General features: G+C 36.8%; 1 protein-coding gene across 3 annotated transcripts; it reads right to left on the reverse strand.

The window, feature by feature from the left end:
- Positions 1-857: 857 nt before the first annotated feature.
- LOC137183460 (E3 ubiquitin-protein ligase TRIM33-like) lies at positions 858-13,313 on the reverse strand. Of its 3 annotated transcripts, XM_067590544.1 has the most exons (11): positions 11,702-13,313; positions 11,344-11,545; positions 10,851-11,036; positions 10,593-10,729; positions 9,515-9,695; positions 8,966-9,232; positions 8,257-8,864; positions 6,615-6,738; positions 5,401-5,475; positions 4,145-4,297; positions 858-3,123 (listed from the first exon to the last, which is right to left on the reverse strand). In XM_067590544.1, the coding sequence occupies exons 3-11, from the start codon at positions 11,016-11,018 to the stop codon at positions 2,920-2,922; spliced, it is 1,917 nt and encodes a 638-aa protein (XP_067446645.1). In that variant the 5' UTR covers positions 11,019-11,036; positions 11,344-11,545; positions 11,702-13,313; the 3' UTR covers positions 858-2,919. The 3 variants fall into 3 exon arrangements, with proteins under 3 accessions (XP_067446645.1, XP_067446646.1, XP_067446644.1); XM_067590545.1 differs by lacking the exon at positions 11,702-13,313 and having other exon boundaries at positions 11,344-11,695; XM_067590543.1 differs by lacking the exons at positions 11,344-11,545; positions 11,702-13,313 and having other exon boundaries at positions 10,851-11,337.
- Positions 13,314-13,364: the final 51 nt, after the last annotated feature.

Below are 13,364 nucleotides of genomic sequence, written 5' to 3' on the forward strand. Positions count from 1 at the left end.
CTGTCCTTGTTAGACTTTTAAATTTAAGTTGAAACAATAAATTGCTGCAGCAGATTCAGGATAAAAACAGCCAACTAGATAAAGTACAGTGTATGTTCATGTGTCTGTCTTCCCCCCACTGACGCCTTATCATATCCCTAACAAGATATATAGTTCATGTTGACGTAAAGCATTTCATCTAAGCCATCAAAGTGTTTTAATGATATTGCTCTGGTTGATGTTGTCCAGCACTCATAGTTGGACGACATAATCATAGACAGAGACATTACTGTCCAGACAGAATGATGAAGTTAATAGTTATCAGCTTCCATGGAAAAAAGAGTAAGAAAGTTTATTCTACTCCAGTTAGTGTCAACCTGCTTTGATGGAGAACATTACTGTCAGATTGAGTTATATTACTGTTATTTACTGTCTGTAATTTACGTTTCATTTCATTTTTCAGTGTGGGCTGTAGGCCTGTGTAAATTCCTTGTTTTCATTCATTTTTAAAATCCAGATCATGTGGTGTCAGATAGAGATGAGCTGCTCTGCTGGTCAGTAGAGATGCTTCAAATGGAAAGAAAATGAATGTGAAGGTAAGTTTCTGAGGAGCCATAATTTCCCAGAAGTTATCTTCATTTTCATTGCTGTTGTTGTCAGGTAGTTGGCTGGAAGCAGAGTTTCAACATTTTTCTGTAGTTTTATCTACTTTAACCTGTGTCCACAATGAGACAAGCCCACCATCAAGCCTCTATCATCCAATCAAAGACCCTAAAGAGTCCAATAAGTATGCTGGCACCAAGGTGCAAAAAAACCATAAATGTAAAACCAAAACACAATAAAATAGAAAACACAACAATATTTAAGAAAACACAAAAACCTTTTACTGAACATAAAAAAACCAGACAATTCAACAACTTTAATTGTTGTTGTGTTTTGCAGGTTTAGGACATCGTAAATAAGAAGTCTCTAAATCCAAAGACTGATATGAACACAGTCCACTCGGGCACGATGAACAACAGAGAACTGAAGCAAATTGTGGCTTCATATTTATTGTCATGGATTGTCTGTCTCTGTGGTACTTTTTTTGCCATTACAAACAAGAGTGAATGACCATCTTCTAAGAGGAGGAAAACAGATGATCCTCCAGATGTGCTGAGTGAGTTCAACTGGCAGGAAAATAAGAAAAGTGAAGTAGTAATCTAAATATGTATAGAAAAAAATGAAAGAAGACAATATTAAACATAATTTTCCTTCAAAAGTCTCACTGACTGCAAGTATTGTAACTTCAAACCTTTGACTGAATGATCCAACATCAGTGTGAAGGTTCAGATACAAGCACACCCCCTGGTGGTCATTTATATAACAATAACCATAATAACTATTTTTTAAAGCACCTTCCATACATTAGATAAAGCTCAAAGTACAAAGTATATAAAATTGCAAAAAAACTGACAAATTTAAAGGTTGCAACAAACAATAAAACAAACAAACTAAAATATTTCAGTAGGATACAATAAAATAGGATATATGTATAGTAACAAAAAGAGGGAATTTGGTAATAAAAAGATAGTAACTTTGCAAGATATTAACTCGATTTGACTAATTTGGATGGCTGAAGCTTCATATTAGCTTCGGGTAAACTTACATTTTTGCACAGAAGGAGGACTATGGATTTTGTCCCCAATCACTTACTATAAAGGCACGTTTGGAGGGGATCCTCTAACAGCCGGTATGTACAGGAAGAATGATTACAGCAAGAAAAACCTTCTTGCTCAGACTTGAAAAATTGTGAACCCGCCCTTTAAGTCTTATTGTACTAGAATTAAGACGTTTTACAGCTGAATTCATCTTGTTGAAATTAATTTAGTGGCTACCTGCTGCAGGAAAATACAGATCATTTATCCACATTTATTCAACAAGAATCAGTATTTCTCAGCCTGGAAGTTACCTGTAAATGCTGCTTTCACATCTTGTCTTCCTCCTACTCTCTGTCTGTCTTTTGCTATCATCCTTTTAAACAGGTGATCCCATTGTAGGGACATACAGCACATGTAGCTGCTGATAGACACAGATCAATTGTATTATTTCATATATTAGGTACAGCAGGTGATGGGTTAGGGCCTGAAACACAGGTGTAAAAGGTATGCTGCTAGATGCATGATATGCACTATATTATTTAAAGAATTTGAATCTCCTTTATAATCAAACCAAAAATTTAAAAAAGCATTCAGTTTCACTACTGCTCGTGCAAATTCTGAACATAATTAAGAACCATGTATCTAGTGGCAAATCTTTTTCACCAGAAAAATTAGTCTTAAGAGTCTCTGAAAGTGTGCAGGATTAAGAGAATAATTACTAGATATACTTTCACATGGGGATATTTTAGGTTTTTCTTTCTCCTTGTTCTCAATCATTCCTTATAGTAGTTTCATCATATAAACATCTAAAAACCCTGTATGTAACTGTGATTATACACACAAATACACTTTACTTTGGTTGTGAGTTTTGACGCCCAGAATGAATCTCAGTGGAGTTAACTGAAGTCAAAATTCATATTTTTCAAATGTTACCTCATTTCCAGTCAGTTACTTTCAAACATGAAAGGTTTAAATCACCTTTGGTGAGATGTTTTTGACAGTCTACAACTCAGAAAAACAGGAATAATTCATTTATTTCTAATTTGAAGAGTTTATTCTAAAACAGTAAAAAAACAAAAAAACAATCTACCTACTAAAAATTCTGCATAAATACCTGAAATGTGAGAAAAACCCACAACCTTATTAGTTCCTGAAAATGTGATTTTTTTCATGGAAGCAATCTCTTTGTAAAATAGCAAATGGTCGAAATCTGCTTTTGGAATGAAGTACATCACTTCCACATGTTTGATATTGATTAAACGGCTTTAACGTACAACTCTGCAAGTGTTGTTTAAACTAGTTACACATAATATTTTTTCCCTCTAAACACACATCTCTTCTTCCTGTAGTTTTCCTTCCTCTTCCTGTTGAACCACTGGAGGCGAGCTCTGTCCATTCTGTCCTGGCTGGCCGATGGAAACGTCCGGTCAGGAAAAATATCCTTCAGTTTGCTCAAGAAAAACACCTCCAGGTTTCGACCGGCCTGGGCCACCTCTGAGTCTGGCTGCACAGCAGAGGGAGATAGATGTACATACAGGTTTAATTCAAGGAGAGTTGACTCAGAGGACAGGTTCACAATTTTTCAAGTATGTCTTGTCCAAATGATCACTGAAAGAGGTTTTCCTCGCTGTAATCATTCCTCCTGTTCATACTGGCTATTAAAAGATCCCCTTCAAATGCGTGATGGGGACCAAAATCCACAGTCAGTTTGTGTGGAAATGCATTTAAAAGTTTATCTGAAGCTTATTTGAGGCTTCATCAGTCCAAGTTAGTCATAACAAGTGGATATCTGCCACATTTACAGTCTTTTTAGCATCAAATTCCCTCTTTGTGTTTCCCTGTTGAGCTGCAGTGGAAGTATAGTAACAAAAAGAAGGACTTTGACACTAAAAAGACTGTGACGTTGAAAGATATCTACTTGATTTGACTAATCTGGACACTGAAGCTTCATATTAGCTTCAGATAAACTTTTAAATACATTTTTGCACAGAAGGAGTCTCGTGGATTTTGGCCTCCCATCACTTACATTGTAAATGCATTATGAAGGGATTTTCTAATGGTCAGTATGAACAGCAAGAAAAACATGTTTCAATGTTAATTTGGGTACCTGACTGTTGTTTTAAACCTGAAAAATTATGAATCCATCCTTTAAAATAGGTTAGATCAACCTGATAAAGTCACTTCATTTCACATTCCTACATACTTTACATTCATCAATAAATATTTGCAGATTTTGGGACAATCAGGGGCAAAACAGTCCCTAAGAGTTTCAAAATTAGACCATAAACCAGGTATTCGTAGAGTTTTAAATGTTGGATCATTCAGTCAAAATGTCTCTTTCTTAGTGGCAGATGGACTCAACCTGATCAGACCCCATGTAAGGAAACTATTGGCATATTATATCATGGCCTCGTTTTCTACATGTGGAACTTATTCCCACAGGCTATATGGCGCAGAAATAATTCAATTACACCAGTAGTTAGATTAAACTGGAAAATCCACTCAGATTCTTATGACAAACTTACGTAATTGAAAGTAGCGCAGTTCTTGAACATCAGCAGGACGTCATCGACAAACTGCTCGGCGGTGAAGTAGTGGAGAGTGTTGCTCTTGTCCAGTTTCCTGCGGATCACTGAAAGGTCAACGGGCCTCTTGATGATCTGGTAGTAGTTTCGGGCCTGGAGGACATTTACAGACATTAGATCACTGTAGTGGAGAATGTTGTCATACTGTATTAACATGACCGTTTGCCATGAAAGTGAAGTGGAACATTTTACATAGAGTCCACTGTTTTCTCTACTTCGGTATGTTGTTATAACAATGACATACTGCTGTCAGAGTTTTAAATGAGGCCAGCAGTTTAACTCTTCCCTTTGTTATTGCTGGATGGATGTGATGGGTGTTATTTATCAGGATAAAAAAAGAAAAGTGAATTTGTTGTTTTCGATTATCTTTCTGACTTTAGGTTTATGTGTTGAATGTTCAAAAGCAAATGTTCTTATATATGTTGTATAAATGTTTTGAAATTTTGAATATGGACACTTGAGTCATGTGATTTGGAGTGACTTGATTTTCTACCCAAGCCATTAGATCCTAAATTTTACATAATAAGTTACAGACAATTACCCAGGTACATCTGGGATTTCAGACAAGCAGACAAACAACAGATTATTATATTCTGAGTGATTAATCAACTTATCAAATGACTGAATAGTTAATTAATTGACAGTTGATATGAATAGATTTCTTTGCCCAGAGACTACACATGGAAATTAGTTCTTAGCTATATCTGGTGCAATGAATGTATTTGTGGATTCATAATAATAATAATAATAATAATAATAATAATAATAATAATGTTTTAAATGTGATACTGATGTGATACTAAATAAGACTTGCTGTATTTTTTATGTATTTTTAATAATAATAATACATTTTATTATAGAGCACTTTTCAAGGTACTCAAAGACGTTTCACACAAAAGAGGAAAAAGGAAAAAAACTATGTATAAAACACACTGAAAGTACATTAAGTAGAAGGGGACATTAAATCAAACATTAAAGTAGCTCTAAACAGGTGAGTTTTGATTAGTTTTTGATATTTAACTAAGTGACTAATGTCTATAAGAAAAAGACTATTATCTTGTTACTGTTGCCTGTATTTGTATTGTTTGTACCGATGTGTTATTCCTTACTGCCAATGGTGATTCATCATTTGATGTGATTTCTGTAAGACACACGTGTTGCAGTAAAAATATTTAATATAAATCTGCAGGACTGACCAGAGGACTGACAGGTTCGTGGAACGGAGCGCTGAGCAGGTGACAGTACAAGAGTAGAGTCAACTTCTCACACCTCTGCAGAAAGAAACACACATACATAAATAAACTGACTTAAACCAGGACAACTTCCACCACCAAACTTAGTTCTCATCTGACACTACGAGTCCACAACAACTCTTGTTAGAAAGAGGCTTGACAGCATGTAACAAAACTGCTGCTGTAGTACAAAACACATACTGTATAAAAGCATTTACTTCACTTTAATTTAGTGATCACAGAGGATTTCATTAATGTTTAAACCTGGTTTTCATCCTTTTTTTATATGGTAATTGTTTCTGTTGGTTCATGTAACATAAATATGTTTTAATTTTCAAAGCTCTCAAAAAGACATGTACAAACATTATGTGTGATAAGAGCTGAACATCAGTACAATTAATCAATCTTTATTTGTACAGCACCTTTCATACAGATTAGTGCAATTCAAAGCGCAGTACAGATGACTGACAAGCCGCTAATAAGTCAGAACAAATGTAAAGAGTAAAACAATTTAAGACTAATGCACACAAGAAAACTATTAAAAAGATGAAAATGCAATAAAACCAATACAATATATTTAAAATTAAATAAGAACTAAATAAAATATATAAAAGACAGTGATAAATAAAACAGATCAGAGGGAATATAACATTTTAAAACATGAATACAATAAAATAAATAATTAAATTAAATAAATAATGGCCATAAGATATTCTAATTAAGTTTATGTTTAATATCAATATCTTTCAGCTGCCATCAGATCCTCAGGCAGACTGTTTTCAACAGCTCAGAGCATAAAAACTAAATGCTACCTCACCAAAAGTTTTTGTCCTGCACTTTGAAACAACTAAAAGACTCGTACCAGAGGACCTGAGAGACCGTCCTGGTTCATACATGGCAAACATGTCAGACAAGTAGGCTGCAAGGCCATGAAGTGCTTTTAATTAAAGAATCAATACAGACACTGACAACCAATGTAAGGTCTTTAAAACAGGTGTTCTCACCAATAAGCATTACTATAGTGCAGCCTGCTGGTAGAAAAGTGTACATTAATCTCTCTGTATCACCCAGAGAGAGAAATTACTACATTTTAGTGATATTTTTGAAATGATAAAAAGCATATTTGGTGACAAACCCCACATGAGCTTCCACATGAGTATAGAAACCAAACTGCTCACCCTCTGGTCCTGGTTGGACAGTGTGTACGGAGCTTTGAATCCTGCGCAGGAGTGCATGTTCTCACAGTCGTAGGCCTCCGCAGGTTCATGGTCAGTTCTGCACAACGTACAAACCCAGTCGCCTCTGTAGGACATACAGTACAGAGCCTCTGTTATTCACAGCTTGGACATGAAAAAATACAGTAATTCATTACAGGGAGCACTGCATGTGAAATACATGTGTAACATTTGAGTATTTTAGAGGATAAGGCTGGAGTTGTTTTATCTTTTTATTGTAATCATTCCATAAAAAGACCAAAACCAACAATTACTTTATCCTTCTTACAAGTATCACTGTGTAGTCAAAGCCTGATGTATCTTCCACTGTTCAAAAAGTATTAAAACATGTCAAAAAGGTCAAAACTCCAGCAATACTTGTATAAAGAACAACTTTATTGTGAGACCAACTTGTTTCAGTTTGCAACCCTCATCAAGGTCATTCCTCTCAGATATTAACAAGGAACCACCAGCATGATAAGTGAGGTCAAGTCAAGTCAAGTTGTCAAAAATACTAAAAAGATGTAAGAACCCCCTTATCTTTTTAAGCTTTTATCTAAAGCTGCTCCAAGCCGGAAGGTTACGTACCACAGTCACAAAATGTGACTGCGTGATGGAGAAGTATGAAATTATTCTACAGATTTCCAGTAAATCCCAAAAAGGAAGCTTTGGTTTGTGGTGAGTTCACAAGCAAAAAACCACAGAAACAGACAAATATCAAATATTACAAATATTGCCTAAATCAGAGGATCCGAACCGGGGGGTCGGATATGTCAGGCCTACAGGAGATTATAAACTATACATATCTTCACCCTTTTGCAACACAAATTTTGTTTTTTTAATGAAATATGACTTTTCTCTTATATTCACTCTTTTGTTGCTAAATACAACTTTACATAAATGTTAAAAGGTCTACTGAGATACATTTATGACTCTAAAATCATTCAAATCAAACAATCTGAGAAGTTAGTCTTGAAAAATAAGCAGTGTCACTCAGGTACGTGTACTTTACTTGAGTATTTCCATTTCAGAGGGAAATATTGTACTTTCTACGAGAAAATGATCCAATATTTCACCAAAAATCAAAAATTAGAGAAAAAGTCCAAAAACTGAAAACAGATTTTTGTATCAGAACTGTGTTTTTTTCTTCTTTCCTCTCCCATTAATCATCTCACAACCCCTCAGATTTATCTGGTGACCCTTTGGAGGGGCCCAACCCCTAGGTTGGGAACCACTGGACTAAACTAGCTAACTGTATATAAAGTAGTTGAAACTAGCTCCACCTCCAGCAGCTACAACAGTAACATGCTGCTCTAACACTGATGCTTCACTATTAATAATCTAATGATGTCATATATAATAATATATCAGTCAGAGGGACCAAACCACTACTTTTACTGCAATACTTTAAGTACATTTTGCTGCTAATACTTATGTATTTTTACTCAAGTGGGAGTTTTCATGGAGGACTTTTACTTGTAATGGAGTATTTTTACATTGCTGTATTGGTACTTTTACTTAAGTAAAGGATCTGAACACTTCTTCCACCACTGGACTCTACTGAAACTCTGTGACACAGGCTGCATATGTGTGTGTTCATACTTACAGTGGGAAGCTGATAAGTGGAGGTATATGACAGGCCAGGTGATAAACTTTAGGGCAGCAGTCGCAGCAGAGCAGATCTCCTCCGTTCAGACACACGGCGCAGAAATCTTCACTCTCAATCTCCTCACTCGCAGCTCCAGTTTCAGGCTTCTGGGTGGATGAGTCGATCACTTCCTGGGTCGGTGAGCAGCTCCGCTCTCTTTGATCTTCACTGTTGTTCATTTGAACTACATTCGCTTCACATTTGGATTCAGACTCATCTTCTAGCTGCAGTGACTGATCCTGATCTGATTCTGGCTCTGGATCCAGTGCGATCACCATGGTCGGTTCCGGGTCTGGATCCAAATAAAGTGTTTCTGAATCTGTTTTCCCGTCCGGGTCCCATTCTTCAGATCCAGAATCAAACAGGATATAAGGCTGATCTGGATTAGAGTCACAGTCGAAGCCTGAGTCCTGCTCTGGTTCTGGAGACGAGGAGCTGTCAGGACAGTACGGCTCAGTCCAGGATGACATTGTTGTTTCTGGGAGATCAAAGGGCTCTGCTGGGTTAGACTGAGGTGTCTCCTCCTCGATATCCAACATGTCTGCCTCATTGTGACTGAATCCATTCTGTGAGCAAACACAAGGAGACACAGTGGTAAAGAAAAGAGTAAAATAACCAAAAAATGATTCAAACTGATCTTTACCCTCCATGAATGAACTCTAAATACCTTGGAGTCCACGTCGACAACAGACTGGACTGGAAATGCAACACAGAGGCTGTCTACAGGAAGGGACAGAGCAGACTCCACATCTTGAGGAAGCTTAGGTCCTTCAATGTGTTCAGTAAGATGTTGCAAATCTTCTACTAGTCCGTTGTGGCAGGTGCAGTATTCTTCGCTGCTGTCTGCTGGAGCAGCAGCATCAGAGCCAGGGACACTAACAAACTCATCAGGAAGCCTGTCTCTGTGCGGAGGACTCCTCTGGATATACTGGAGCTGGTTGTTGAGAGGAGGATGCTGCAAAAACTGTTAAAAATCATGGAGAATATCTCCCATCCCCTCCATGGCCAGCTGGTCTAACAACTAATACTGTATATACCTCTTTGTTTTTGTATTTGATTTGATTTATGTCGCTACTGTGGCATTTTAATTTCCCTTTATATAATTAAAGTATCTGTCTGTCTATCTATCTATCTATCTGTCTATCTATCTATCTATCTATCTATCTATCTATCTGTCTATCTATCTATCTATCTATCTGTCTTTCTGTTTCTGTACCTGCTGAGGAGGATCCCAACAGCAGACATCATTGTGGAGCTCGACACATGCTGATGGCAGTCGTACCAGAGACACCACCGGCTGCAGAGATGATAAGGACACAGACTGGAAGTTCAGACGCTCCAGGCTCACTACAGCTATGGAGGAATTACCCAGAATCCTCTGGGCCTCTGGGTGAATCCTGTGGAAACAGGTAAAGACGGACTTCCTGTGAGCAGGAGAATATTTGACTATATGGCAGGCAGAGGTGCCTCAGTTTTGTTTATGACGTCCCAAATAGTCCAAATCCTAAACTATGTGTTTCAAGTAGACAAATAATTATTAATCTGTCACTTACATAAATATTTTTTAAATATTGCTTTTATAAACTTTATAACATTTAAAAGTAAACTGATCAGGTGTGCCTTGTGACACATTTACAATGTATAGGATTATTTTTTAAGGTATTGGATGAATCATTTGGTCTAATAAAAGGCCAATCATGCTTCCTCAAATCACTTGTTTTAGCAACGCAACAGTTCAAAACTCAAAGATGTTCAAATTACAATAACATAAAACTGAGACAAGCAGAAAATCCTCACATTTGAGAGGCTGGAACCATAGAATATTTGGCACTTCTTGCTTAAATATAACTTTTTTACGATTATTATCTATCAACTAATTCATTAATCAGCTCATTCATTTAAACAGTTGATCAAACAACCCAAATGTGATTATCTGAGGTGTAATTTTATCAGAAAAATTAAGAGTGAGACCTAATAGCTTAGTCAAAAGACTGAAGACCTCGTTAATCCAGGTCATTGGTGTTAAAGTCAAAGTTGAGTTGCAAATATTTTTGGATTTTGTAAAGTCTAAATTCATCAGATTCATGACTCAGGTCTGACTGGAGTCCAAGTCATGTGGCGTGAGTCCACACTTCTGACTGCAGTATGTCTTTCTTAATGATATTTTATGGTCAATAGAGAAATGTTTTACACATTTTATCATCCGACATGCATCATTTTTCATGATTAAAAACATGTTTTCTTGTTGTGTTGTCATGAGAACATGTTTCCCATGTTGTAATTTGTTTTATTACCTTATTCTCTTCAGTAAAGCTGCAACACTTTTGTCAGGATGTTGTTGTTTTTCAGATGATGGAGAAGCTGCTGTGGTTTTTCTGTTGCAACACCAGTTTGGCTCCTTCTCCGTCTCACAGAACTCAGTACTGCTGAGCTATTGAAAAATAGAATCATACCAATAATTGAATTACATTTTAATAACACTTCTCTCTCTTTTTCATCCCTTTTTTCTCTCAAGCCATTTTTCAAAAACACTGCCTATGTCTTTGTATTACGTGTTCTGTGGGGAGGCTTGGCTCCTCTGCTCTGGATGCTGGAATTGGACCAGTCTCAGATGACATGGCCTCCAGTGCCAGCTGTGGTCTACACTTGGCTTCCTGTGGCAACAGGGTGGCCCGCCTTTGGGGAAAGTTGCCATGGCGCCTGTGAGGCAAGTCCTCCATATCCAGGAGATCAGGCCTCTTGGGGTAAAAAAAAAAACAGAAAACAGAAGAGAAAATACAGAAGAAGCTGCTGGTTTGAAATCTCATGTGTGCTGAGTGTTGATGTTAAAATAAACAAATCAAAACAAACAGAATACCGCCAAAGAAGTGGTTGAATTAATTATATTTGTCTTAAGATGAGTGCTCAGATTGCTGCATTCCCTCAAGACAAAACAGTAACGCCTCAAATGTGTAATGATAATACGCACAAAGAAAAAAAGCATTGATGTACTTAACATTTAAACATTATCATCTTGCAAGAATAAAGTCTAAGTTTAAATCTTACCTGAGCGTGAATGAAAGCAATAAAAAAAAAACACAAGATGTCTGCTTCAGAAAGGCAGGTGAATGTGTCTCCAGGTGGGTGAGAGCCGAGGATGACGGGGACGGCACCGTTCCATGAGTCCAGTATCAAGGGGGACACGACAGATTTGATTGGTGGAGAGCTGCTGATCCAACCTCAGCCCCTTGACATTTCACCACTGTACCTGCAAGCAAATGTATCACCTTCTTTCACCCTCACCTGAGGATTTTAACTTAAAAAACAAAGCATGTAGGGAAAAAAAAACTACATGAACATATCTAAAGCTCAACGAATGTAGTACAACATCCATTAGTGAATCATTTAAGACAAATTCCCTTACAGGTTTGATGGATCCCTTCGAGGACGTTTGTCTTTTCTTCAGCTGGAGTTTGAAGTACAGAGTTCATCTCCCGGAAATCCTGACCAATGACAAGTGCCAGGCTGTAATGTTGGTTCATGTTTTGAATAACAGACCTATGTAAATCAACTTTGTCTGATGTAGTATCACCGCAACCCGATAACCTATGCAAAAATGCAGCACATTCCACTTCGACGTGTCACAGTTCATAATGTGTTTTTTATTGTCAGTCACGCAGCCTTCTAGTTATCATATTAATTTACTTCTAGGCTTACTATACTCCATAAAATAGACCCTAAAAGTGTATTTTATTCATGTTATCATGTACACATGCCAACCTCTCTGCTCACTCTTAGCTTATCATCTCTACAAAACATGTCCCTGAAATTTCCTTTCCCCCCCTTGAATTTCTGCTGTCAACTCAACCATGTTTTTTTGGAAATAACTGCTGCCAAAGACATGAATTAATACAATGTAGAAATCCTCCCGTGAAACGTATTGCTCAGTAAATGGCTGTACTCTTTTGTTTGAGGTGGTTGTTGAATGTGTTGCGTCAGCTGTGGAAATCCTCCAGTGATGACTACACTTGATGCTTCCATCCTGTAGTAGACCAAAGGAGTGCTAAAATACGACCATAAGAAGGATTGTACATGAAGATTTATTGACGGTCAGGGGAAGGCAGGTGAAGAAATTCTACAAAAATAATGTAAAACACTTTCAGAAGTTGTGCAAAAACAGATAATTTCCAACATGCGTATAGAAGCTGCTGAGTAATTTTCAGATATAGCTGAATGAACTCTCATGTTTTTATATTTTAATTTTCAATATGTTTTCTTTCCATCTTTTGAGAGCAATAAAAGTGTTTAGATTGATAAGATCTTTAGTTAATTGAGCACAAATTAACTCATTCAACTGATTTATTGTATGAAAATTATTCAAATTTTCATTACTGCATCGAAAGTAAAGCAACACCTCTGAGCTCTGCAGAAAAATATATGTAAAAGGGACTTTGTATTTGTTGAATGAAATGGTTAAGTTATACACAATCCTTTAAACAAATTCTGCTGTGCAAATTTTCAGACGTTTTTCTACAGAAATACCTTTTTAATACTGGACTGGATATCATCATCATCATTGTCGTCATTTTTGCATTTCTAAATTCTTCAGTTACAGGCTTCATGTATTGTAGTCAGATACTAATAAGGTCCAGAAAGCCTTCGGTAAAGATAAGATCTCATCAAACAAGTTCATTCCTGTTAATCTGACCAAAGATAAAACTCCAGGCTGTACTGCTGATTTACAATTTCTAATTCTGTGTAAATCATCACTGACTGTCTGAGTTGGCCTTCACTCCTATAAACAGCTTAACAGTGAGGTGAACATGCCTAGATAACCTGATGATGCAGAAAAAAGCAACACATCCAACTGGTTTTTATCACAGCTGACCTGGTTTCTACTGTATTTTCATATTTGACACAAATAAATTCTGTTTTGGTGACTGTGTAGTTACGTTTCCTCTTACATAACGCATTTGCATCGCTGCGTATGGTGTTGTTAGAATATGAATAGCCAGATTAACCACTTTTTCTCTCCTTTAAAATAATAAATACTGAGATACAGCCTAAACTAACACCCACCACTGGGC

This window comes from Thunnus thynnus, chromosome 5 (genome assembly GCF_963924715.1).
Source record: "Thunnus thynnus chromosome 5, fThuThy2.1, whole genome shotgun sequence".
Taxonomy (NCBI): Eukaryota; Metazoa; Chordata; class Actinopteri; order Scombriformes; family Scombridae; genus Thunnus; species Thunnus thynnus.

What these genes read in the sequence shown, in the direction of transcription:
- LOC137183460 (XM_067590543.1), bottom strand. Translation starts at nt 11,105, where the DNA reads ATGAGATTTCAAACCAGCAGCTTCTTCTGTATTTTCTCTTCTGTTTTC. An exon ending in GCTTTACTGAAGAGAATAAG is followed by an intron (nt 9,696 to 10,592) that starts GTAATAAAACAA and finishes CTGTTTCCACAG; the next exon opens with GATTCACCCAGAGGCCCAGA. An exon ending in ACGAACCTGTCAGTCCTCTG is followed by an intron (nt 4,298 to 5,400) that starts GTCAGTCCTGCA and finishes AATGTCCTCCAG; the next exon opens with GCCCGAAACTACTACCAGAT.